Source organism: Trematomus bernacchii, unplaced genomic scaffold (genome assembly GCF_902827165.1).
Source record: "Trematomus bernacchii unplaced genomic scaffold, fTreBer1.1, whole genome shotgun sequence".
NCBI lineage: Eukaryota > Metazoa > Chordata > Actinopteri > Perciformes > Nototheniidae > Trematomus > Trematomus bernacchii.
The window spans coordinates 7,547,013-7,573,904 of record NW_022987828.1 but is presented as its reverse complement, the minus strand read 5'-3'; the positions used below and the strand labels follow the sequence as shown (position 1 = coordinate 7,573,904).

Genomic DNA, 26,892 nt, shown 5'->3' with positions numbered 1-26,892 from the left:
TTCACCATTTAAAAAAAGGAAGCTATTCAGACTCAAACCTTCTGTTTCATAAACACTGTGATTTATGAAAAGTGAACAATGCCATTTACATCAGACTTGAGTCACTTCCACTTGTATTGCCTGTCTCCCTTCTTCTCTCAGTCTCTCTCCCCTGTTCTCTCAACTTGCCTTACTTTTTTTGTTTCCCCCCTCTCCCTCTTTGCTTGTGCTCCACCCTATAATCACGCCGGTCCATGGCTCTCATTTGGAGTGGTATATATAGCAGTAATTGTCAGGGTGCAGTACGGAGACTGGGCAGAGCATGTGTACTCTCTCACAGGGCTGTTTCGCAATAAATCTCATAGTGGAGAGGAGAGGATTGGGGTGGTGGGGGGTTGAGTACGTGCACAAGCAAAGGCACGCACACACAAGGGCTCACACACTCCTAAGAAGACACTAAGCGCATAGAGAAGTAGATAACATTTTACAATCCTATAAGAAAAAGGCATTGTACTAATTTGTTAGCGTTCTCTTTGCTTCTGTAAGTCATTATATCTCGGTGACTATTCATTCACTCTCTCAATGGGCCTGAAATGGAAATTGAATGTGTCTCATAATGTGTTTTTTCACTTAACTGGATGGGACAATTATGCAAATGTGTTCATTATTCATGAAAGCATCTCCTTATCAGTAAATATTAACAATCCCAGGTGATGAGTTAGGGCCTGTGTGTCAGGTGGTCTGCTCATGATCCATGAGCACATACTATGCACGTGCAAATCAATTTTAAGTGGAAGACAACAATAATGAACATTCTTAGCTTCTTGCATTATACAGAAGAAGCTTATCACCTCTAATGTGAAAAAAAGCATGTCATCATGGAGGCAGCACAAATCCAGACAGGTTCAACGGTTTTTATTATCGAAGCAGCCATTTGGCTTTAAGCAGACACATTCCTGCTGAATAATCTGAAGTTTGATCACAAAAATCTTGTGATCAAATCCTACGACATGTCTGTCTGCGCTATAAACCATGGAACACTGCTTTCAAGAGAGATGACGGCAAAACCTGTTATGCCCTTCAGGTGTGTGTGTGTGTGTGTGTGTGTGTGTGTGTGTGTGTGTGTGTGTGTGTGTGTGTGTGTGTGTGTGTGTGTGTGTGTGTGTGTGTGTGTGTATAAAGAGGGAGGGGGGGTGTCCTTGTAGCTTGTATGGACAGGTCTGTCATTCAGTGAGCGCACACAGTCTCCATTGTGGAGCCGCCTGTGGTCCCCATCAGGTCAGGGTGGAGTGGCAAAGGGGGCCTCCTGAATAAAAACACGTGCAGCAAACAGGAAGTGGGCCTGTAAGGATAAAATGAGAACTGCTTGGCTGAGCATTTATGAATGGAGTTCGGTCATAGGTCGACAACTTTTTTCCTTGCCTCAAATTGTTTTCTTTCTCCGGTTCTGTTTTATCTTTATTGAGAAACGGGGTGATCCACACGTATCCCCGCTGCGCTGGAAATGTAATCAAGTTCTGACTCAGAACATCCCACTCTCTTAAAGCAAGGCCCAGACCGTATCTAGTGTCTTCCACTAGGATTAGATAATCTTTGCTTTTTCCAAGTAGTGACAATATTTGAAGTCCACTATACTTGCTCACAGTATGTGTTCACGTGTGTTTATAGAAATACAGTATGCTGAAAGGGCATGAAAGGATGCTGAATGTGTGTGAGTACACTCTGTGAACCCAGGTGCTCTGCTTTCAAGTTTTCCTTTCCTGTTTGCCCAGCAGCTGTTTCATCCCAGCGAGCGACCACTTCACAGCTCCACTGTTTTCTTTCTGGGTGGACTTGTCAGCTATGATCAAATCAGACTTTTGTTAAGAGTACATTTCCTTTCCAGACATAGCTGATTACTCCACCTACTTTGATACGCTCAAATTTAGTCATTAATCCCTGGACACTTTTGTGTATTTTTCTTACTGAAATACTTAGGCGATTTCTCGGTTCCCAGGAGGGGCAGTGTTTGCAAAGGATTTAGTCACAGAAAATCTAACAGCTTTAAAGGGTTGTCTTTGGGCAGCTTAGGCATTTTAGGGGAAACCTTATAAAATAAAGTTCTAGTTTCCAACCAGCCTTTTTAAGTGTAAGTTAAGAACCCAGAGTGCTTGAGTAACCAGTATGACGGATCAGATGTTCACCCACAGAATGAATCATATGTATCGGAGCAGGTGGACTGAAAATGCTACTGGATAATATCTGTTTTCACAATTGAAGCCTCTTTTTATAAACACATATTCTGCAGAGTCATGTTTTAGCATCAAGAAGGAGGCAGGAGGTAGACGACAGCTTAGTATGTGAAGAAGTTTAATTGATTCACAGTAATGATGAATGAATAGATTGTGATTTGGTCTTTAACTGAAATTTGCTCCTGACTCAGCCAGTGTCTATCAAAACGTTATCCTCCACAAACATGCAAGCCCACATTACCTTCTGTAAGAGTCTATGCATCACAGCTAAAAGCAACCTGAATTACATCACATGACACGTTATTCTTTCTCTTAGATGAGGTTGAAGTCCCTGAGAGTACAGCTTTCTATGAATATGTTTGTAGATAAGCGTTGTATAGCTCACACTCTCAGCTTTAAAGACAAAATAAAAGCACTACTGGCCATGAAAAACAATGTCCCAGTGCTATGCATATAGCATGGGTATAATACAGTAATATGATGAGAGTGGTGAATATGAACCAACTTAAAATATGGAATGGCATATCATTTTAAATAACACATAGAACAGACCATAATATGTCAATATAAACTGTACACACGCACAACATAACAGAAAAGCACATCAGCAAACACACAGACTTTTACGTCTTCATGCTTTCTTTAGCCTCTCCAACTGTTTTTTGTTACATGGAGGACTTGTTAAAGGTTATTCTAAAAAGCCTTCTTTCTAAACCTTCCATGAAGTCAAAATAATAAAGGCCCAGTGAGGGGGAAAACAATGTGCTAAAGAAATTAATTAAGTCTGCATTTGTTTTTATGAGTGACTTGTCCTTTCCACGACGAGTCCTAGTTGCTGGCCATTAGAAAATCATCTTAACATGTTTAACCACTAAGACAATAAGGCATACACATCAAACACAGTAATGGGGTAAAACAACATGATTAACACAAGTTCCATGTTGTAAAAAAGTGGAGTTGCATCATAGTTTGCTGAGGAGCTAAACCTTTAGCAAAGAAATGTAGAATGCAGTATATTTTAGCAGGCCCAGCTTTAGTACAAAATATAGGGCCACTGTTTACTGTGTCCAACAGTTGTTTTTTCTCCCAGACAAACATGTTGTTCTCGGTGGGGAGCTGAGTATGCCAGATTGTGGTCTTTGTATGACTGCCTACAAAAAGGCAGCTCTGCTAGTAAAAAGTGTCTGTCTGCATAAGTCTTTCTCCAAACTTCATCCCTTTCTCTCTTACTTTCTCAATCTGTCTTACAATCACTGTGTCCCTCAGTAAATCTTTCAGAACTCTGAATCTTTCATGTAGTTTGTGTAAAGATTCTCGCTCTTTCTGTGATTGCATAAGAAACTATTCCACCGTGTTTCTTTATAAAGCACATGCTATATCCCTAACCTTAACCGTAACCTTATGTCAAACCTAAACAGATGTAATTAAAAGGTTTTTTATATGCTCTCAAAACCCAGCCAGCCTGCCTGCCTGCCACAATACTGTGGTTTCGTCAGGCCGGTTTCCCTCCCAGCGGTAAGGATGGGAGAGAACAAACTCTACAGTTACAGTTGTTTAACTAAAATATAACATTTGTTTAATCTGCATCATGGGACAATATAACAACATGGTGCCTATGGTTAATTAAATAAGGAAAACAAATCTGTTTTGTTAATTATGCGTAAACTAAAAATCTCTTTACTGAGCATGCTGTGTATGTGTGAAATCCGTGAATAAATAAAGTTTCGGCATAAATACATTGCATATGAAAACTAAAACAGAAACCTAATATTTCACTTTTTGAAATGTATTACACAATAAAGTAGTTTTGGTGGCAAAGCATGGGGGCAACACTAGAATACTGATGTTGAAACGATAAAGTGCTTTGTTCAATAAAAATCATTGGACAACCTCTTTGCTTCTAGATAAGAAGCAAACGTTGTAGCACTACTACAATTGTCTAAAACAATGATTTTGTTAAAGTCAAAGCAATTATAAAATACCTAATTAACTTTAAAAGAAAACTACCCAAGATGAATTTTAGGCCATTGTTGAAATGTAGTGAGGTTCTTGAAGGATATACAGTAATGTTAAGAGCACCAATATTGAAGTAATGTAAAGGCACAAGAGTTACAAAATTCAATACATTTGTTCTACATTGGATATGAGTTTTACCAACAGCACTGCCTTCCAAATTGTTTTTAAATTGTTTTAGTTATTGACACCTTGAATAACTAGCTAAAGTCATCCACATTCACACAATTCTGTATAGTTTGAATCATTATCCAGTATTTTCTTACTTAACTAGAGTAAAATACATGTCGACCTGTTTGGCACCTTTTCCACACTTGTTGACAATGGAGTCTCTGCAATGGTTGCTGCTGTGATATGATGCGCTTATGAATATTTTCTCCACATCTGCCAAGGAGGTGAACAGCCGCCATGTTGTGTGTACACTGTTATTGTGGGTCCTGAAGTCCCAAAGGCCTAGGGCCATCGACCTCTGCCCACCCTGAGTAGACTCTGGGCCCCACTGGAAGGCCTCTGCTCCGGGCCCCTGGGGCGGCTACACAAAGTTGTTGGTGATTTGCTTCTGGTGCTCAAACAGGTCCTCAATCTCTGCGCTGTATGCATCGCCTTAAAAAGGGAAAAGGATATAACTTTCAGTGACCGAGGAGGGGTGGATTCAGGATGAAAAAACAAAAGAGGAAAAGGCTTTTCTGTGCTCACCTGCATGACATCCATACATGTACACTCTCTGGCCATCGTATTTGCACCGACATCTCATGACATTGTTCATAAAGTCAGACTCAGCCATGTCCATTGCAGGGTTCACTTCCACCTGCAAAACAATACCATCATACACAACCTCTGTTAAAAACGACACAATATCACATTATTTCTGACCTTATGACTTGCAGCTGCATACTTCATCATCACCACAAACATTTATTGGCAAACAGGGAGAATTTATGACTTTGTTGTTCTCACTTTCATCTAATACTGTAACCGGGGCTGGCCAGGCACATGGTCAAACAAAAAATATGTCTCCTCTCGATACACACTGAGAAAGCCATTTGACATAAAGAGCAGTTGGATGTTAAATTGTAAGAGGGCCTGTTATTAAACAGCACTCTTGGCTGGTATTGTTTTTATAGTCAATCCCTTTTTCATCTATAAAAAGCTGGATGACTTTTCCATATAGTATTCCTATTTGGAGATATAAATACACTATGCATACACTTCTTTCTCATTGACTTAACGTTGAATGAGTGTGCTTGGTAGCCTTCAGCTAAGCATATGCACTGAATGACATCTGGCATGAAACACTTGCTTTTACCGTGCGTAATGCAAAGTACAGAATACACTGGTAGATGTTTAAGGGTAGCTCATCATAAAACACTTTATAACTTGAATGAAAACACGTAACAAAAAAACTTCTGCCCACAAAACACATACGAAGCTGCATTAGAGGTTATGCAACTTTACAGCTGAAGTTCATGGAATGCGGTTGCTACTCGCACCAACATAGGTATGCAATAATGACTGAATTTGCCTGAAATTAAAGTGTGCTGCAATAGAGTAGTTATGCACAAGCATGTGTATATGTCTGAGTGCTGGCTGTACTAACAGTGTGTCATTTGCAGAGCAGCTCCATAACTGCCGATACAACCATTCTCCTAATCTGGTCTGGTGATAATACTGTGAAGCCATTTACTCTAATAGCGGCTCTGTAAACTGCTACACCCACTTTAAGTACATGTTACAAACAGCTACAGGGAGAACCAACGCAACTAAACTAAAAAAGGCAAACAACTTTTAAAAGTAAGTGAATGCACAAAAGCTGTCTCTTAATTTTTCAGGGTAAATTACAGTGTAGGACCAGAGTGTACGAGGCTTTTGAAGAGGGCCCGTTCAGGGGCAGAATGTGTGGCTCAGTGAGAAAGTGGCAATAAAAATAAAAACAGGGCAGGAGGAATTCCTTGGTGGCAAATTAGCCGTTCCTAATGGAAGGGGGGACTAGCTGCTGTTTGACTAAAGGGAGGCAATAGTTAGTTTGGGTAATTGGTGAGTTTCATTGGCAATGGGAGGTTCAAGGTTAGGCCTGCTGTATCTTTCTGTAGAGCCCAGGTTCAGAAAAGTCAGGCATTACCTGCACTTAACTGGACACATTTAAGAAAGCAGTGAGAGAGATTGACATGCAGTCAAATATATTTTGTTTTTTCAATTCTGCAGCAATGGTGAATAACTACTATAACTCCCCGCTTGGCTTACTTTGCTCTTTTTTTCTCTCTTGTTCTTCAGTTACATTTGGTTATGTACTCTCAGTGCTTTTTCTCCTCAAATGACCTTGACCTTTTCAGTTCTTCCAATTTTGTTCTTACATTTCTCTCAATTCCATTTCTGTCCTCTATCATTCATTCCTTCTTTACGCCTCCACATTGCGCTGTAGCATGTATGACTTTATAATTATACCCTGCCCAACATGCTTAAAATACATCCAGTCAGCACATGCGTCTATACATATGCTTGTCACGTCTTTTGCGAGTACATTAAAAAATTCGGTCTTTAATAGAGAGTAGAGGAGTGTAATTACAAAGATTGAGAGTGACCTTTTAGACACACTTGGTGACAGCAGTAATTATCAGACAGTGAGTTACACGGCAACCAATCTGCCGCAGCTGGGAGGTAATTGGCAGCATGAGATCTGAGGACTGCTGCGTACATGGTGGGATCCGTAGTCTAAACTGGAAATGGAGGATAATGGTCCTTGATGTGTTTTATTTTTGTAGCCACAATGACTTGAGTGTTTAACCTGGGTCAGAATAATGAAAGACGGAGGAATGGTTGAGGGGGTGATTGTGAAGTGAGTGTTCGTTTTACTGGAATAGACAGAAACACAAACCATTAAATGAGGAAGTCCACATATGATCCTGTAATACTTTTTTTTGTATTAACAAAATTAGAAACTTTAAGGTACATTGATTACCTTAAATGTAACTTTGTCCCTTAATGACAAACGTAAGGGTAAGGTTGCCAGGTCATGGTTTTACGGGGGTTTATGTGTTGGACTATTTCTTGGCTGGGTGTAGTCGGAGTCTTACAAAGTTGCCATGTAACCAGTAGAGATTCCAGACTCGTTTCTGCACCTAAACAGCCAAGAATGTGTTGTAGCTAAGCTAAGCTAACTGGCTTCTGGCAGTAGTTTCATATTTACCATACAGACATAAGTGGCACAGATCTTCCCAGGTAACTATTGATGAGCATACTTCCAAAATGGTAGAACTATGATGGTGTTTGATGTACGTGATATGAGAAAATGTACCCAAACTGCAAAAGGGGAAGTTAAATATAAAATGACTTCTGACCTGGAAGATGTAGTCTCCTGGCCGTACATCCGTCACATCAATCCACTGACAGTCGATATCGTGGCGATATGTATCCCAACAGCCCACAGAGATACCCTGATCCCCCATGTTATAGCAGGAGAAGCGCTTCTGGACTCCTGAAACATTCACACACACACACACACCCACAACATTATCAATCACACAAAAGCTCATTTACTGCTTGGCACTCCCTGTTATTTTTAAGAGTCTTTAGCTTCTTGAGTTGCAGCAGTCTACATACAGTATGAACTCCGCTTTCTCATACGAGCTATTTCATCCATGATATAACAAGTAAATGGAGAGTGAACAAACAACAACAGCAGCGATCTAACACATTAACCACAAAGTAAAAATCTAAATAGCTGCAGCTGAAATATTGATATTAATTTCCTGTCACTAATGGGAAACAGTGTTTTAGTGGGAGTCATGAATAGTGAACATTACCCTCAGGGCAATACGTGTCCTCCAGACAGAAACTGGCCTTGTGTCCCTCTGCGATCCTCGTGCCATTCAGAGTCAGCAGGTCGTAATGCGTGAACACCTCGATACTGTGGTAGTGCCTGGGACGACAGAAGGGGAAAGTCCAGGTGAGAGTGTGTATATGTGTGTGTGTGTGTGTCTGTTAGTGTATGAGCGTGTGCATTTACGCTAAGTGAACACTGGCTCCCTTTGGCTTGTAGCCTAATGACCTCACTGCTCGAACATGAGCGTGGGTGTCACCGTAACACCTCTCACAGAAGCTTGTTTTAGCGCCGGCTTGGTTGAACTGTTTACTCGTTCTGAGTGAATGGAGGGCTTTGAAACACCCGTTCATAGCTCTGATGTGTTGTTGTTACAAACAGAAATGGACTTGACCGTGCGTGGGCTGCCCTGTCCTCTGTATTACATCCGACCTGTGTGACTGGATTGGTTCAGCAGTCATTTCCACAGACACGTGCTGCAGGGAGGCTAATCAATCCAGAGGGATGACACACTGTTTCAGGCCACCCATAACCTACTGGGACACATGTCACACAGCCAACACTGAGGGCTTCAAATGGCCCCTTCTTCTCTCATGACGACAGGCCTGAAGGTGCTCTCGTCATCTGACAAGAAACTAACTTACAGAGGTGAGCAAACTGAGAAGTAGAGTGGAATTTGTTACAAGTAGACCTGAGGACAATATTTAGTCTATGTACAGCGAATGTACAAATTGCTGCTGTGGACCGTTGACAGACAAAGGCTCTTTTGTTTTAATGCCCCGTGTTGCACGCTACCCACAGCCCCCCTGTCAAACCATACGCACACTGGCATAGACATCACACTTCAGCATGTTTTTTTTCTCGGTAGCAATTGAGTGCAATTAAATTAAATATAACCCAAATTACTCAACAAGGAGGGAGCTATTTTCATTAATGCACGTAAAAGCAATTTTCTATGAGGAACAGGTGTTTGTCCGAATATTTTTTTAAAACCTCTAAAAACCACAGCTCACCTGAATCCGAGACACTAAACCACAGTTTTCCCAAAAAAACACTTAGAATTACCACAGGGGCAACCACAACATCCCACTTATAGTAAGTATTTAAACAGTTCTTTCCATTGCAACAACCTAAGCGATGTTACTCCTCCCTAAACTCCTGAAAGATGCTATACCTGTGACACTGGTGCCATGTCCAGCTCTCTCTTGTTGCTTTGGGTCTGAAATCGGACCGACCCATGTTCATGATGCGGGAGGAGAACCGCAACAGGCGGCGGTGGCCATAAGGCCAGTTCATCCTGGCAGCGGACGAGGACAGACAGTTCTCCTCATTGGCACAGGTCAGCAGGTGGAGGGGTCGGTCTTCCAGGTAGGCTGTCTCCTGGACCAGCTGGGCATCCAGAACAAGGTCAGGCGCCGCTGAAGAAGGTCAGATGGGAGAGGTTATGTTAGGATTCAAACAGATTTAGTATAATTGGAGAAGATGTGAGCTACAAAGAAGGCTGTACTTACTGTCTGAACAGCTGACCCCAGCGGCCTTCGTCCCACCTCCTCGAGGACAGTGGAGATTGTTGTTGCGCCGGCACTGTTGAATTGAAAACTCCGTGCCCACACAGTGAGTTCCACTGAGAATCAAATCACTGGCATTCGAGTGACCGGGCCAGTACCAGGTATCCTGTCAAAGGAAGGGGGCGGGGTCAAAGGACAAAGCAAACCTGTCAGGTTTTCTATCAATAAGTAGGATCATAGCATATTGTCCATCACAGTAAATACAGGGGCTGTGACTATGGATTGGCCTCTCATCCATTTGTTGTTTTTTCATCAATAACCCAGACACCGCTGATGGGATTTTGACAAATCTTGGACGAATGATGCCTCTTAACACTAATCTGGCTTTTTTTTTTTAAACATACTAATTGGTTTAGAAGTGGGAGTGTTACATTGTTTGTTCATTCAGGACAACATGCCCATTATTTTAGAGACTTCGACAAAGGTTTTTCAATATTACGAATAAAGGGCGGCACTTCAGCCAGAGATCAAAATGACATGATTGACACCTTATGGATGTAATGTTAGTCAGGAAGGTTGTTACCTGATGAGCACTGGCAGCGAAACCCAGGCCGAGCTGTCTGCATGTCACCATGGCTTCATTGATGCCCCAGTTCTCACTACAGACAGAGCCCCAACGCTTACGACCCCCAACATCCATTAACACCTCGACGCGGCCTTCTGATGGGACTCTGCCACCAACAAGTCGCACCTGGAAATGAAAGGGATTCAGTTGTTAGTGCGCAATCAGTGAAAACTCATGCATTTTTGTCTGGTTTTAGAGTTGTTTTTATACCGTGTTCTCTATTCCGGTCTTAGGGATGTTACAGCGTACTGAGGCATCCTGGGTGTGTTTGAATGTCCACGGTTGAACTTCCTGGAAGTAGCAGTCTAGGATGGAGCGCTCACTCCCCATACACTGTACACTGTTCATATGGATAGGTCCGGTACCTGAAGAGGGAGGAGGACATAAGGTCGATTTAAAGACTATGCTGACAAAAATAAGGCAGGAATATATGGGAGCCAGAGGAGCATAGACATAACTGAAGGGCAATATTTATCGTGCACTGTTTGGGGCCACCAAACACAGACCCAGAGGCATTACCAGACTTTATCACGAAAAAGGAGCTCACACACATTCAATGCTCTTTATTCTTTTCAAGTAATTATGCTTTGCTATTTTCCAACAAAACAACAACGATAAGTTCCTATCTGTCGTGACAAAATGCTTTTCTGGCCAAGCGTTGGCAACACCACAAACATCTACTTTAGGGATCTGCCCCACCTCATTACCACTATTCTGTTGCTTTTGGCACAACAACAATAACATTGTGTGTAGTCCACCACCCTGGGTGAACAAACAAGAGCAACTCTGTGGGTACAAAATAAAAGACTGTCACAGTATCTGTTTATGGTTTTAAACCAGATGATCTCTAAATAACATAGAAGATGTTGGGAATAAATCTTAAGATAAAGATTTTGTGAAAGCAAACAGCTGCCGCCACAATGACTGCAGTGTGTGAAAACACAGAGCAAACACTGGCAACAGTGTTTTCTTAAAACAAAAGACACAAACGGCAAACTTTGAAATGAGGCAGCATTGAAATAAACACAACCAAAACCACTAAAACCGGGGGAAAAAGAGAGAAACCAAGAAAGAAGGGCGTGAAGAAAGATAACTTGAATGGTATGGAGCAGATTGCAGGCTAACCCCCCCCCCATCTGTCTCTGTGTTGGTTTTGGTAGATTGTAGGCCTGCTTCCATACTGGTCACACTGCGTGGGTTCAGACTTATGAAAGGAAGCATCAAAACCACTTCCGCCTCTATCTACAGTGTAAAGGCCACAAACTAGATCCAAACTCCCACTTTTTAAGTTATCAAGACAAACATGGGGCCCGGACGAGGGATCCTCAAAATGAACAGTGACACGCTGTATTTAAACCTTAGTTTGGGAAATCCACAAAAACCAAAAATAAATGTCAAGAAACTGGCCACACACACTTTACATGCAGAAGTATACACAGGCAGTCAGGTTGTTTTACTTCCTTTTGTAATATAGTACTCTAAATGTATATGGACTTCCCAGGCAAAATTACACTGTAACGTTACAATGTTGGTCAAGAAAGAAAATAGATTTTTTTTCCCTGTAATTTAACTTACTGATGGTGATAATAAATGTAATGATGATGGGAGTTAGATGGTTAGCAGATGGAGTTTTAACAGAGCTTAGAATATGTTCTTCACTTTCATTCTGCCGGACATCAATTTAACAAATGATCAAATCAACTTCAACATAAAACGGCAAGGATCGACAGAAGATACAGCTATGAGAGCAGAATTCAGGAATGATATAAATGTGGATGCTTAAATGTAGTATTTAAAATAAACAAGTTGATCTTGATTACCATATAATAAGAATTGGCATTGGATAGATTAGAAAACATACTTGGAAACATGGAAACACGGTCAATTTGGTCACATTCTTTTTCAGAATAGCTTAAATAGTTGGTTAGCGGTTACAAGGGAAACCCTGTTCTTCTCCTCTCTGAAATTATATTCTGTTTTAGGCACATTAATGTAGTGCGTGTAGTGTTTCTTTTCATGGAACATCTCTTTCTCTGCGTTTCTTTGCCAATTGCTAAAATCATGTTTCTAAATAGATCTGACTGACTATGCGTTTTTAGATGCTAACAGCCAAGAAACATCAAAATATGTTTAAGCTCGGTTGCAAATTATAAGGTATTATAATTATATAAATTATGCAAATTAAATTACAACTTTACTCATTTCAGAGGGGGATGCTCTGTGCGGTGTGAAATAGAAAGTGGTACAACCAGTCTGATTAGTGAGACCACATTAAAGCCAATCTCTGACTGGCCGACCTCTCTCTCAAGCCAAACAGCCAGTCGACCACAACCTTTATGATCATAATAAATGATCCAATACTCTCCTTTAGCGTCTTCGGTTTCGATTTCTCTAACGTGCTGACATAAAGCATGTTTATTTGAATGTATTCAGAGTTATGTGAAGTATAAACATTTGACACAAAATGTTTATGCTCTATCAGAAAGGATGGTTTAAAGAGAAATTAACTGTATGCAAAACTTTTACAAAACTACATTTGAAAAATGTCACTCTTTCAGAGAGTCTCTCTCAGTGAGGGTTTGTTCTATCAAAGAGTCTATATTAGGCCTCAACGACATATACCCCTGTGTTTATGTGGCCTTCAAGCACATGGAAAATTATATGTCAGTAAAATGTCTAACAGGCTGCATGTTATAGAAAGGAAGCTATGAGAGCACTTTGAAGTCCAATCGTTGTGCATGGCAGTGTATATGTAGGACAGACAGACAGATGGAAAGGGAGAGTACTTTGCTGTACGTGTGTGCATGCACGTGTGTGGGCTTCAGAGAGGAGAGTATGTACCTGAATGTATGTGAAGTGTGTTTATGGGGTCTATTTTAATTTTGCAAGCACAACAACCAATGGTTACTCTTAGTGCAAAGACTGTGTTGCCTTCTCAAAGCACTCCTTCTATTTTGGTTCATGTATGTGTAGCGGTGGAGGGCTGTGTGATGGTGAATGATCACAGGGTCCGTCATATCCCAGGTATCATCGCTCCAACAGCTGAACCTATAACAGTGTGTAGAGGTGTGTTTGGTTCTTTTGTAGAGGCCTGGTGTCATTTGAATGTAATTTAATCAAGGTAAACACAGCGCACTCTGTGTGTAATGGCACTCTGCTCTGGCACAGCACTTCTCAATTTGGACTTATTAGCATATTTGTCCTAATGCCTTCAGATAAATGCAGGAATTGTATTAAGTTTAGAAGCTTTTTCATACAGTTTAGATTAATGGGAGGGGGGGGATTTACTGGCGTTCTACCTTTTACCCACGCAAAACCTTATTTTTGACTGCAGATTTGAATGCATCTACTGGTCGGAGAGTGTTTAAAACTACTATTGTAGTATTTTTTTTGTGCATTTGCACTTAGATTTTGTTTGCTGTTGAAAAAATCTGGCAGCTGAGTGATGTTACAGTATATGTGAAAAATGTTCCAACAATGTCCCAAGAATTTCTTAGGACATGTATGAATCTAAAACTAATTTTATTAAACACAACCATGCAAAATACCCATGCTAGTACCTGCATATACACACATATAGCTAAATGGTTGGATCAGTGAACAAATGTTATACCTCTGCCTAAGATTTCTGGAACCAAGATGAACCTGAATTCTAGCCCAACAACTGAAAGTGTTGATTGTATCCAGACGACAAGGGGTGTGAAGCCTTTTAAAAGTATCTTCAAAGGAGCCAACGTAACCAGATTTAAGTTCTGTCAGGCTCATCAAAAAGAAAAGTAGTTTAAATGACATCATCTACAGAAAACCCAATTGAAGAGGTTTGAAGGTAACAGGGAGTTCTTCAAAAATACTCTACTGTATGTATGATTAACTGAACAGCTAAACCAGCAGACTGTCGTCCCACATTTCATCTTGATCAGCTTGATTAGAGACTACACCCCAGACTGAGGCATGGAGAAACCGTTCTCACATCTCGTAAGGGTGGGGACACCACTGGCGCAGCTGGATAGTGACTGAATCCGTGCATCACCAAAGCCGTAAAATTGAAAATGAAGGGAAAAGACCACAGCACCTCAGTGAGTAAATGAAAAGATTGCTTGAAGTTAGCAAGATTATGTCTGTGGCTACCGTTACCAAATGCCAACGTAAACATCCATGGCTTATAGTATTACATTTTCTGTGTGAAAGTATGTGTGTGTGAGTGGTGTTTGGGCAGCTGTTAGCCCTGGCACAGGACTTGTTTAATCACAGCTGGAGATACTGCAATCAACACGTTTGCAGCTTCAAGAGGTAACATACAGACTCAGACTTTAACTTGAGACTCAGACAGACAGGCAAACACTCATGCCCATGCATTATCTTATCAGTCAGGGCGGGTGCGGCATCTAAGATAAGCACTGGAAAAGTCTCCCTGTCTTCTCTGGAATACCATGACGCGTGATAAAACACATTCAAACATTCAAATTGCATACTCAAAACAACTAGATTAAATGTGGACTTCTCTAGATTTCCAGTCTCAGTTATGTGGAAGCCTTTTTTTCTGATCAGGAGCAGTTCTCTTGCTTACCTTGACCCATAAAAGCTCCATTCAGGGCATCCTTGGCAGTACCAAAGCCGAGTTCTCTGCATACCACACTGGCTGCAGGTCTGTCCCACATGTGGTCCACGATGGTCCCCCATTTTCCGTCTCTTAGTACCTCCACACGACCCTCACCCAGTCTGGGGCCAGCCTTCAGACGCACCGGCTGTACAGGGCAGAAAACCGAAGAGTTGTAACTCAGCTTAATGCAGTTCATTAAAACACTGTGTATTCATCCCTGTATCAATCTTACCACAACTGGATAGGGGGCCTGGGGTCTTCCAGAGGAAATGCGAGCAAACTGAGGTCCTGCCACACACTTGACAACTGCATGTCTCCCGTTCTTACAAGGAGTGGGACTCCGGGGGATTGACAGCTGAGCGAGGCACTCTGACAGGGAGTTCTCAAACCCCTGACAGTGAACTTTCTCTATCCAGAATCCCTTCTTCTTTGACATGATGCTCAATCTAGAAAGAAGAAAACAGTTCTTGTAATATATTCTTAAAGCCACTGATAACGTGGTAAACATCTTTAGTATTTCTCAAATACATTAAGTATGCATGACTAAAATAGCAATGACGAAAGTGACAGATACAAAATATTCTTAAATATTGTTTATGAAGGGTTTGACAATTAAAATATACTGAAAACTAATTTGGTTATTAGGACTGTGTGGTTTAGTTAGTCAGATTTGATTGAAACTCTTAAATAGGTTTTCAAGCCTTTTAAAGAAGTTCAACTTCTGACGTCTGCGAGTATATTTCAATGAGAGAGATCAAAGATAGCTATCAATCATGACGAATTGTTGTATTTGTATTACCTTGTAGACGGATCTGAAACCTTGGTATCCCATATTTTCCTGTAAAAGAAAACAAAGAACAATGTTAGTTTTATCAGGTCTGTATATTCCCTGAGGTTAGCAACACACACACACCACCCTGTGAGGTGACCTGGGTCACCAATTTCTCATATGGCGGGGTAGTGACTGAACAATATACTGTAGCATCTGTTGTTTGTTTTATATGTAACCTGGCCACACAGGAGGGATTTCTGCCACAGTTAGTAGCGGCACAAACACTTACCGACTTACTTATTACTAGAAAAGTAGTCTTACTGAGGTACATGGTTTTGACTAAAGTAGTTACAGCTCAAAAGTACTTGATCAAAAGATGAATCATACAGTTCTATGTGTATCTTCCATGTATAAAACCGGAATGAGCTCTGCTTGCGGCTTTGTGGTGATTGTAAAGTTATAAATACATGAATGCAGATGACTGATATAGTTTAAGGAAGAAATGCAATGTTCTTGTTCTCCTCCAGTAACTTTTATTCCTGTCTATCTTTTTTGCTTTATAGGTTTAGTAAGATATATTTCCATCTGGAATGTTGTTTACTGTTTTTATGTTTAGAGTTAGGCAACAGTCTTTTCTTGTCATCAACATACGGATAAGTCTTCAACAGGAATGTGTTGCTGGGTGCGTTTTATCTTAATTACCCACCTTTACGTTACATTAAACGTACTTTCCTTTTAAACCAACATAGACACTTTGAATACAAGTCTTTATCATTCCGTGTTGCAATAAAGCAGAGATGTGTACATAACTACAGGAGTTAGGAACTATAAAAGGATTTTTTTTTTCCAAACACAAGATATTTTTAACTTAGTTGTTAACCTCCAAAGCCACACGCAGTCCAAACAATCATGACATTGAACATCAGTGATGTACAACATTTCTGGGAAAACAGGGTTTGACCAAGCACGATATACAAACAAAAACTCTGGCAGTGTGCTGCATGTCAGAGAAATGCCAGAACCAAGTAGAGACTTATGAACCAAGTATGCTGGCTGACTCGGGAGAGCGGTGGAGAGGAAAGCCTTCTGTTCTGCTGGCAGACACGCGGAGCAGACATGCCACACAGACCATGCCAGGACATCCTCTAACCACTGCAAAGTGCATGCACCATCACATCAATTACTTGAAAACACTCATACACACGCTACAGCCTGCTGATATTAGAAAGAGCCTAGTATCGTCCATTCTGGTGGTGCGATTGGCAAAAAACGTAATGTTCATTATACATTAGGTAATTAAGAGACTAACATTGTTATATACATTGTTTATTTTATAAGATAATCTGACCATCTAAAAGATTTAGGGTCGAGTGTCTCGTTATCAGTTTACAACCCACTTTGCTAAAATGTTAACACTTACAACTACAGTAGCATTAATCAGAGTGAGCTGGTGAGGCGTAGCTTCATTAAAACACCACATATTTTTTAAGTGTAATCTCTTTAGAGCTGTATATCAGTATGGCATCACAGGTGTGGGAGGCTAAATTAGTTTCTATTTTGTGGCTACTGACACAGCACTTCATTAAAAATACTCCAATGCTGGTTTTAGTGGCATTCACTTATATAGAAACAAACATGACCAAGGATATTTGTATAAACGGACAGGTAGATAAATATTTGAATTTCTGACAAGAACTCCGGAGATTCCCAAAAATGTTAAGCAAAAAACCTCAAAAACAAACTGAGGATGCTCGAATAAAGAGAAGCATTGTCTTTGAAACGATGTTATGTTGAAGGTTGTGTGAAGTCATGGAATGCTGACTGAACTCTTTTCCAAATCACATAACAACCTGTTTCTTCATGCTGCAAGTAGTCAATGGGGCAGAAGAGACCAACAATGTTAGCATTCTAAAAATATGCAAACTTCAATTTTAGCAATCATTTATGAAAAAGAGGTGTTTTGCAAATTACAGATGCCATTTTAAAACAACACTCATTAAATGGTCGTTTCTCAGGCCCATTTAAAGCACAGAGTGCAGCTCTAAGGTAAGCTTAAATTATGAACATCTGTAAATGAAATCTCAACTGCTTGAAAAGCATTGCTACCTTTCCAATATCTATCAAACATTTGACTTGATGAGGCAGAAACTCCACTATTTGTAAAACACATTCAGTGCTCTGAATAAAGCCGCTTGTGCGTACAGGAGACCTGCTCTAATTGGTGACTGACACATTGTATAGAATTTAACACTTATTCTTTACAGTCTCTTGAATTACACTTGTAAAATATCTTAAATGTGTCTACCATGTGGCTCTGCAGTAACATCGGGTATAGAGAGTTAGGACCATGAACACACACAGACATACGCACACACACATATTTTCCCTTGAGGCAACATGTCTGTGACTTGTTTGTGACCTCACCACAGACCAATCAGCTAACCATTTTCCCTCTTAAGAAACCAACAGGACTACTGCACAGGATTTAAACGATACCTTCAGGTCTTTCATTTCACTGAATTAGGAACTGTTTGTAAATGCTGAATTTCATCCAATAAAATAAGTATGTTTAAAATGGTGTAATAATAGTTAGCATGAGCAGTATGACAGCATTTCTCTACATGCTGTGTGCTGATGAAATGAACAGGTGGACTCAGGTTTTTTCTACCTACATATAATTCATCACCTTAAAGCCACTAAGCAGTGTGAGGGTGTTAAAAACACCATTTTAATAATTTAGGGGAACTGTTGAGCTGTTCTCTATGCTGCATAAATAGTATCTCCATGCAGCATAAAAACTAGAAAAACTTTTAGGTGGTCCGGACATTTTTATCAGAGTAAAATCCTTAATTAATGTATAATCCTTTGGTTTAATATTTTCTTTATATCTTACTATTTATTGAAGTGAAATTTGAAGCGTTGACCATTTGATTCCCTATACTTTAAGTACTCAAATATATTACCATTAAACCTTGGGTTCATAATGCGTATTCAGCTCATAATAAGCATCTGACAGTGGACCTAACAATCACCACAATCTAAATGAAAAAGAAGGCCAAGATCAAACATATTGTTCAGAGATCACAGTTGTTAAAATCAAATATTAGATTTGATTATGAAATTAAGTTTGAAAAGGTTCTTGCATTTCAAATCGTAATTCCATATTTACATGCAGCCAGAAGCAGCTGTTAAAAATCACAATCCTTCAACTCAGTTTTGAAAGCCAGCTTCCAGTCTGTTCACAAAATAACAACTGGCATGCATGTAGAAATTAAAAGATGGTTAAATAAATTAGAGAGAAGGTCACTGAGGAAGATCACACAGACATCAGACAGGAAAGCCAGACTCGGTCCCTCAAAATGTCACACAAAAGCCTGAAAATGATACCCTCATCAAGAACATTTCAGCTGAAACATAATTAAAAATAAAATGCAGGTTTAGTCCCCAAATCACTATGGTGACAGAGGAAGACAGACAGCTGCTGACACAGCGGGCCGTGCTGCAAACTGCAGCTGTAATTGAACATATTTCACACGAGCAAGCGAAAATCTGGCTCGTCTGACTGCTACTTCTGTGCTTTTTCTCAATCTCCTCTTTCTCTTGTTACTCTCTTCCTCCTCAATCGCCAACTATGTCTTACTCTCTCTCACACACACAGCTATAATTGGGGGTGTTTTTTTTCACCCTCAGCAGAAACCCCGGAGAGCCTTGGTCCTGACCAACCTGTAATTACAGCATCTTCTGAGTCTCATCCAAGAGACACAGCGAGCCGAGAGACATGGCATGGCCCGGGTTTCTAAGAATGGCCTGAGAGACTTGGAGCAAGGTGGAGAAACTGGGGGGGTGTGTCACTGGCTAAATTTGGTCAAACCATGCAATACAATCCTAAACTTTCCTGCTGCTATTTAAGTCGAAGATGTTACATGAAAACTGAACATGAAATTGTCTAACACCCAATTGTTTCCCCATGACTCCTCTTACATTTTGTACAGTAATTATGGTTACAGTGGCAATTTAGTCAGAGTGCAATGCTTACAATTACCCAAAAGTAAATGCTGAGACGGCATTACCTGTATATCAACAATTTTTTTCTGGTTATAACTGTTTCTTGTATGTAAACATCCAAATACAATAACAACGATAATGTTTCACCCTGAAAACCAAATATTGCAAAAGTGTTTAACTGTTGCAGAAATAACACATTACTGGCAGCTAAGACATTGAGGCATATGTACACCTTGTGGTCAAAAACACATTTTGGGAGAGAACAAACAAAGTACAGGTACAGATTTAGAAACAAACACATCACTGAGGCTACAGAAAAACACCAGGTCATACCCAGGACAGGTCGACCAACCTGTATCAAGTCCGGACCGCTTTCATGCCAGAGCCTTAGAATGTACACGCGCAATAAAATAAATCAACATAATGGCGTCCACTCAAACCTTGTGCATTTAGAAGCAGATATGTTGGATAAGCAGTATAATCCACTTTGTTGTGGCTTAGGTCAGAGCCTTAAATAGATCATGGAGTGCTATTGTTTAAGTTTCTTTCTCTTGACCTCAGAGGGAGACTTAAAAACAACACCCTGGAACCGCCACTGAGCAGATTCCCTGCAGGCTTCAGTCCAAGCCCTTCAAGCTACAGCAGCTTCGTCCTCCTCGGTCATATCTCTTTTCTTGGTGAGCAGCCAAATCTCTTATGTGGCAGCGATACAAATATACCCATCTAATTCCTCACTCAACTCCTACTTGTTCTTCTCATCTCCCATGCTTTGCATTAAGTGGCAAATCTTTACTGCGATGGGAAATCGAACTGAGGCATAAAAAGCATCACACCTGCAATGCGGGGAAGCTCTAATAAATGATCATGTACAGAGACACGGCCAGGCTGTTTGACGACAGCTCATTCTGAGGACCTTTTATTACTGGAGATATGACGCCTGATGATGCCTTTTTCCAACAATAGAATCCAGTTAAAGCATCACTGTGTTCCCAATAACAGAGTTAGGAGGACATAGCTTAATTCAAGGGCAATGCAGAACAACTTTCAGTGAGTGTGTGTGCTCCAATAGGTATGTTGGGAAAGTCAACAAACGTTAAAATAGTCTATATAACAAATGAATTACCCCATCAACAGTTACAGCTGTAGTAGAAAGAGGAATCTTGCACATACAGTACAGAGCAGATGTTGTGGTCTGTCCAATGTTGAGTCAGAATAGGCTTGGCCAAGAGAGGAAAGGAATAGCTAAACTATGAATCACCTAGCCAGTAGCTCTCCAGGAACTATATCCAACCGGGTCCCCCTTCCACTGACAACGGCAATTAGTCCGAGACTATTTATTCTTATAAAAGTAATGTCGTAATACTCTGTGTGGTCCTCCTGTGCTTAAAGAAAACAAACTTGTAGCTGGAACCAGTAGTTGGTTATCTTAGCTTAGCATAAAGACTGCAAACAAGGAGCTAGCCTGGCTCCATCCAAAGGTTTAAAAAAGATTGGACAAAACCACCTGTAAATGTTGTGCTTTTTTAACAGTTTAAAACCCCTGCCCTAGCACACATAGATGCACACACACACTGGCATCCTGTCACACTCGCTGTTAAAGTGGGATGTAAAAGTGAAGAGATGCATGGCTGACTCAAGCCTGCAGAGGCTGCCCTGTCAATAAGACAAGTCGCCTCACAAAGACCCTCATCCTGCTCTCCAATAGCCACCTCTGTCCCACACATGGTATTGATGGAACAGTTAAAGCACAATCAGCAGTGATATTACACCTCAGCATGGGAATCTAAAAGTTAGAGTGGGGCTGTTGAGAGCAGCAAGCTGAAGATAGCATCAGAGAGAGAGTGAGAGAGGTGAGCATAGGTGCTTTGCCTAGAGAGAGGTGCAGAGAAAGGGCAGAAGAGAAGGGACAGGGATTCCTTCATCATCATCTAGGCTGAGGAAGGGAGGGGGGAGTAAAGGGGGACACACGGCAGAAGTGGCTGCGGGAGTAAGATAAGCCCAACAAAAGCCCTTTACTCAGAGTGGCTTTAAACAGGATGTCAGTGTTGCTTTTTTATTCTTCAGTATGAGTTTGTATTCACTTAACAATGAGAGGAATGACAAACCATGTTGCCCTTCTGAACATCATGTCAACAGCCCACTGTAATGTAATCTAATAACTTGAGTTCATAAATGTGAAATGTGTTGCTCTCGGTGCCGCTAGCAGGAAAGATTAACACTCACTTGTATGTTTTGACATTGTGCTGAGTAGTCTCTGGAAAGCCAAGCATCCCACACACAACTCGGCTGCTGTTGAGAGTCCAACCCAGGTCGCAAACCTGCCTCCATCTCCCAGCATGCTTCACTTCCAGCGCACCTTCTGTGATCAGGCTCTTTCTCTTTGTAGCCATGAGAATGGGACGAAGACGGACCTCCTCAATTCGCACCTTACTAGGAACCTTGGGGAAGATGAAAATGTAATGTTACATACCTTTCTAAGGTTAGCATAGAACGTTTCAGAAGTAAACTGCTTTACCGGGGGGTGTCTTTGGAACCGGGGAATCTCTTGTTGTTGATGTCCGTTTCCATAATAGCCATATCCTGGATGCCTGCGGGTGACCACATTTCCCTGCCACTGAGCTGCATGGCTGCCATTGGGCCTGCTGAAGGTGGTGTGGCCTCTACTGGCTGTCTGATCCGGCCTGCGCTCAGTGTTGCACACCACCCCCAAGTCTTCCGTGTGTTTACAGTCATTCACGCCCCAGCCGTTGTGTTTGCAGTCCTTTATGGACTTCTCTGAGCCGTCACAGCGTACATTATCCATCCATATTGGGCCTTGTGAAAAAAAAAACACTTCATTACAGTACATTCATAGTGACTTTCATTGATTGTTCAATAGACAAACTGCGCATTGCATCTAGACAAGGGACCCGAATCAGTTCCTAAACAACTAACACTTGACTTTTACTGGCGCTGTGATTTAGGGTTGCACCTTAGCGGCGTGTTTAGCGGTGGATACACAGTATTTTACAAGGCAGGTTGCTGTAGATCCTGCCCCTTGAATCTACTCAACCTTCTCTTTAATTTGGATTTAAAAGCAGCAGTAAAGAATGTCCATAAACCACAGCAAGTGTTGCACAACTCTGGCAAGTGAATGCTATTATTATTCTAAAACAAATGCCCTATCTTGGCCCATATATTTGCTCTGCCAGCCTGCCAGACGACCTTAATGAGATGTAGACTCCAATCCCACAACAAGTTATCTTTGTCACTTTATGATGTTAGTTATTTTGGATGCCTTAATTGGTGGTCCTTTCATGTAGCCATGCATTTAGAGTTGTGTGGAGGAAGCACACAAGAGACAGGTTTTCAATTAACTGTTCCAATATGGCCACCTGCTGAGTCTCAATCTAATAAATGACAATGATTATCTAATGGGCCTTTTTAAGAGCAGACATTTTGACTCATTATTGCGTGAATAGCACAGGTGTAAATAATACAACTAAGTTTAGATTTTTTCGATTCAGTCAGTGAGTTATGCAGTCCTTTTAATATAATTATTACACCTGTGTTTTCACTGCTATCATGTCAAAGGCGGCCTATCATAGTTTGTCACTCACAAGTCAAGTCTGGCCAACAACAACAAACTGACAATTTACCTTTTTTCAGGAAAATGTCTCACTTCCAAAATTGCTAAATGGTTGTAATTTGTTACAGGAAGTGCTCTCACCGGCTCCTTCTCCATACTGTGCGCTGTGTGCCCACGTCACACCGCTCTGGAAACCCAGCTCTTTGCACACCACGTTGGCCAACTTGATGTCCACTTCATCATCGCAGACAGTCCCCCAGGTGTTGTTGTGCAGCACCTCCACGCGCCCTTCGTGGGGTTCTCGCGCAAAGTTGCCTGCCAAACGCACCTTGGCGGCGGATGCGCGAGGAGCCCTGCGCTGATTGGACGAGCTCCGCCGAGGTTCAGCGCGAGCGGGAGAAGAGAGGGACAGCAGCAGGAGGAAGAAGCTCAAGCAGAGGGTGCGGGTCATCGTGACGGAGAGGAGGGGGTCTGCAGGTACAAAACGTTACACTGCATGATTCAATGTGCTCTTCTTTTTACGCTTAATCAGACGATGTTTCAGGTTATGTTATTCATTTGGCTTCTGTTAAATTTCCCAGTGGAGTAATATACCTGGCTAGTCAATTAGGCAGTCAATTTAAAGCTACAGGCTAATTTCCCCATAATGAGAAACATCTGTCATCACTTTTAGATGACATACTACATCTTGAAACGCAAACCACAGTGTATAAAGACTGAGTAATTCCCTAACACAAGTCAAACAGTCAGCCTGTAGAAACCCCTCAGAGGCCTGGTTATTAAATGGACCAACGGTGACATCCTCTGGACAAAATAATTCAGGTAAACTAGGCCTACTATAAAGTATTCTGACTCTACTCAATGGCAGAATACAGCCAATAAATAAAACGGGATCTAAGTCAAAGAGATAAAGTCCCACATTTTATTTACCTCACTGGTGCATCATCAATTTTGCCAAAACACATAAAATGACTAGGCCTACTTTTCACTCATGTCAAACATTGGCATATAATTAAAGACCAACTAACGCATTTTTGTATTGCAATTTACGTGAATAAACATCCCTGAAGGCGTACTAACCAGACTGAAAGAAACACGAGACAGGTTTTAACTGAAGGTTAACAAGTGTCACAGCCAAACAAGAACGCAGCGGTGGAGACAGACACACTGAAACATTAAATCACTGCATGCCACAGAACAACACTGAGCACGAAATACACCAAATCTGCTTGTCTACTGTGACGGTAAAATTATAAAGGAACAAACCATCAACAAACAAACAGACTTTGCAGGCATGGAAACAGTAAATCATAGGGAAAACAGCAGCTTAATCCTAACACTGCACTGTTTGTCTCTGTTTATGTTTATTTCATAGGAACCACCTAAAAACAACAAATATTTCTTCTTAATGTTTGAACATTGGCAGTTATATTTTTTATCTAACTTATTTTTTAAATAAATTAGAAAAGCTCACATTTAAGAACAGAAAAATTCATCCCAACACTGCTACACCTGTTACACTTGCACACAGATAGGCTATGAATTTAAAAAAAAACAATAAACTGATAAATCAAAGTAAAGTAAATAATATTCCATACCAAGATACAATGTAAAAAGAGAAGGTAAGGTGAAAGTTCACTCACCTGGCAGGCAGCAAATGTTTGCAGTGGTGGACGTCACTGGCTAGGGGAGAGTGTGAGTGAGTCTACTAACTGCTCTCCTTAGTCAATCCTCCCTTCTGCCCTCCTTCTCTCTATATTCCTCCCTGCCTCCCTCCCTCCCTCCCTTCTCATGCTCCTTTTTCCTTCTGGGATCTCATATAGAAGTGTTAATGTAAATGCTAAAATGTGAAGCTGGTAATTACATTGCAACCTTGACTGCATAATGGTCCAACACTTTCTAGGAAATGTAAACATATCTGAGTAGTGAATTCCCTACACCAACATTTTTAACTTATTCTGTAGTTGTTTTGCATTTGTGTAGTTGTAGGTGGAAACTTTTAAGTCTTTTGTCACATTTTAATGAATCTGGCAGGGAGTGTCTCCGAAATAATTCCAAGCCAACTCGAAAGTCATCCGTTTCTGGATAGATGTATACATTATGAAACTTATTTTCATAATCAAATCAAATGTTTTGTCTCTGATTGGGCCTCTTTACATCTCTCTTCTCTGATAGGTTGAAGGTGCTTTACACAACTGCACACGCACAGTGTTACAAAACTTTAGGGTGAACGTGTGTAAATGTAACCAACAGGAAGGACTCTGGTTCAAGAATAGTTTCAAACATCAAGCTCCAAGTGTCTTAAAGAAGCTCCCTATACCGCAGGGTAGATATTTCCTTGTTGAGAATGCCGCAAACCACCAACTCTAAAAAAGGCTCAGCCTGATCGTAGCCATGGCGCTCGTGACTGATGAGAATACGCCATTCCACCCCTGCCCAGGAGTGTGTTACTATAGTCTAACATATCATCATGGCATATAAAAGCATAAAGGTTTGAGTCATCAGGTCCGGCAAAAAAATGAGCGAAAAGTCCTTTTTATAGCTTTCTAGCCGGGTTCACTTCAGTGCTCCGTGCTGATCCGATTTAGATTTCCTGCATTTGTCTACTGAGGCCTTTCTACATGTTTGAAACTTGTTTATTTGTTTTTTGATTCATTTTTGGATGATGTTGGACACATTTAGCTCCCTGGAAATGTTTAGCTTCAGGGTGTTGTGTTGATAAACTGTTTTCCTGTTTTCAAGTAAACCTCAGTGGGCACCTTTTTAGGCAGCATGGTTTATTCTTAGGCATCAAGAATTACAATCATGACAGGGGAGGTAGGAAACGAAACTTCAACCTAACCGTGAAAAAAATGGTATGCAGAGCCCCAATGGGGTGAAAAGAAAAAAAAATCATATGTTACATATATGTGTATTTGTGTGCACACGTGTAAACTTTGAAGCTGTAATTGAGATGTTTGTGTGCAGAGTGATGGTGCGACTGGGTGGCAGGATGGTGGTCCCTCCCTGACTGGTAAACCCGAACAGGAAGAGCAGACCCCCTATTAGCGGGGCCAAATCAGAGGGACCTGCAAGGCCGACAGGGAAGTAAAGAAAGAGAAAAAAAGGAAAAGAGGGTGCTAAGGTTAAAAATATAATTATCATTGATGTGTGTGACATTTTTCAATTATAACTTGTGATGCACTGTTGTATATCAGACTAATTAAACTAGACTAGACAGGTGTCCCTACGTGTGTGCCAATACTTAACAGCTCTGTGTGTGTGTGTGTGTGTGTGTGTGTGTGTGTGTGTGTGTGTGTGTGTGTGTGTGTGTGTGTGTGTGTGTGTGTGTGTGTGTGTGTGTGTGTGTGTTAGTGAGAGTGCATTACAGGGCTCTAGGAGGGCTCACAGGGCTGAGAGCTTTCTCTTTCTTTCTCACTGCCTCTCTCTCTCGCTCTCCACCTCTCTAATTACGCCGACCAAGCAGGCTCTGCCCTTACCCACAATCTGTGGAGGCATGAAATAAATACATGCTCTCCAACAATAAACAAGTGCCTTTTCAAAGGACAGCACCTCCTCATGCTCACCCCCACCGCCGTCTCTCTGGGCTTTTATAATGCTTTTACTTAGCATGTAGGCACATAAGGTAGAGAATACGCCACTCCGGTTTAAGGGCTGAGAATGCAGCGAGCAGTACGTAGAGGGTTGATCTAATTAGCTTTAGCATCAAAGGGCATTTTGGTCTTAACCCCAAGGTGCACTTACATTTGACTATGAGGTGAAAATGTTATTGAT

The 26,892-nt window shown here is 41.1% G+C and overlaps 1 protein-coding gene across 1 annotated transcript; it reads right to left on the bottom strand.

Moving 5' to 3' along the window:
* Positions 1-2,311: 2,311 nt before the first annotated feature.
* On the bottom strand, positions 2,312-24,843 carry loxl4 (lysyl oxidase-like 4). The gene is made up of 15 exons (XM_034152526.1): positions 24,762-24,843; positions 23,260-23,589; positions 22,066-22,364; positions 21,774-21,988; positions 15,573-15,611; positions 15,006-15,219; positions 14,741-14,918; positions 10,384-10,538; positions 10,132-10,299; positions 9,552-9,714; positions 9,215-9,458; positions 8,024-8,139; positions 7,559-7,695; positions 4,920-5,031; positions 2,312-4,826 (listed from the first exon to the last, which is right to left on the bottom strand). Exons 2-15 carry the CDS (start codon positions 23,567-23,569, stop codon positions 4,756-4,758), a joined length of 2,421 nt encoding a protein of 806 aa, XP_034008417.1. The 5' UTR covers positions 23,570-23,589; positions 24,762-24,843; the 3' UTR covers positions 2,312-4,755.
* Positions 24,844-26,892: the final 2,049 nt, after the last annotated feature.

Coding starts and splice junctions, on each gene's coding strand:
- loxl4 (XM_034152526.1), bottom strand. CDS start 23,569: ATGACCCGCACCCTCTGCTTGAGCTTCTTCCTCCTGCTGCTGTCCCTC. Junction 15,612..21,773: donor CACAATGTCAAAACATACAA/GTGAGTGTTAAT, acceptor TTTCTTTTACAG/GAAAATATGGGATACCAAGG. Junction 15,220..15,572: donor GTTTCAGATCCGTCTACAAG/GTAATACAAATA, acceptor TCTTCTTTCTAG/ATTGAGCATCATGTCAAAGA.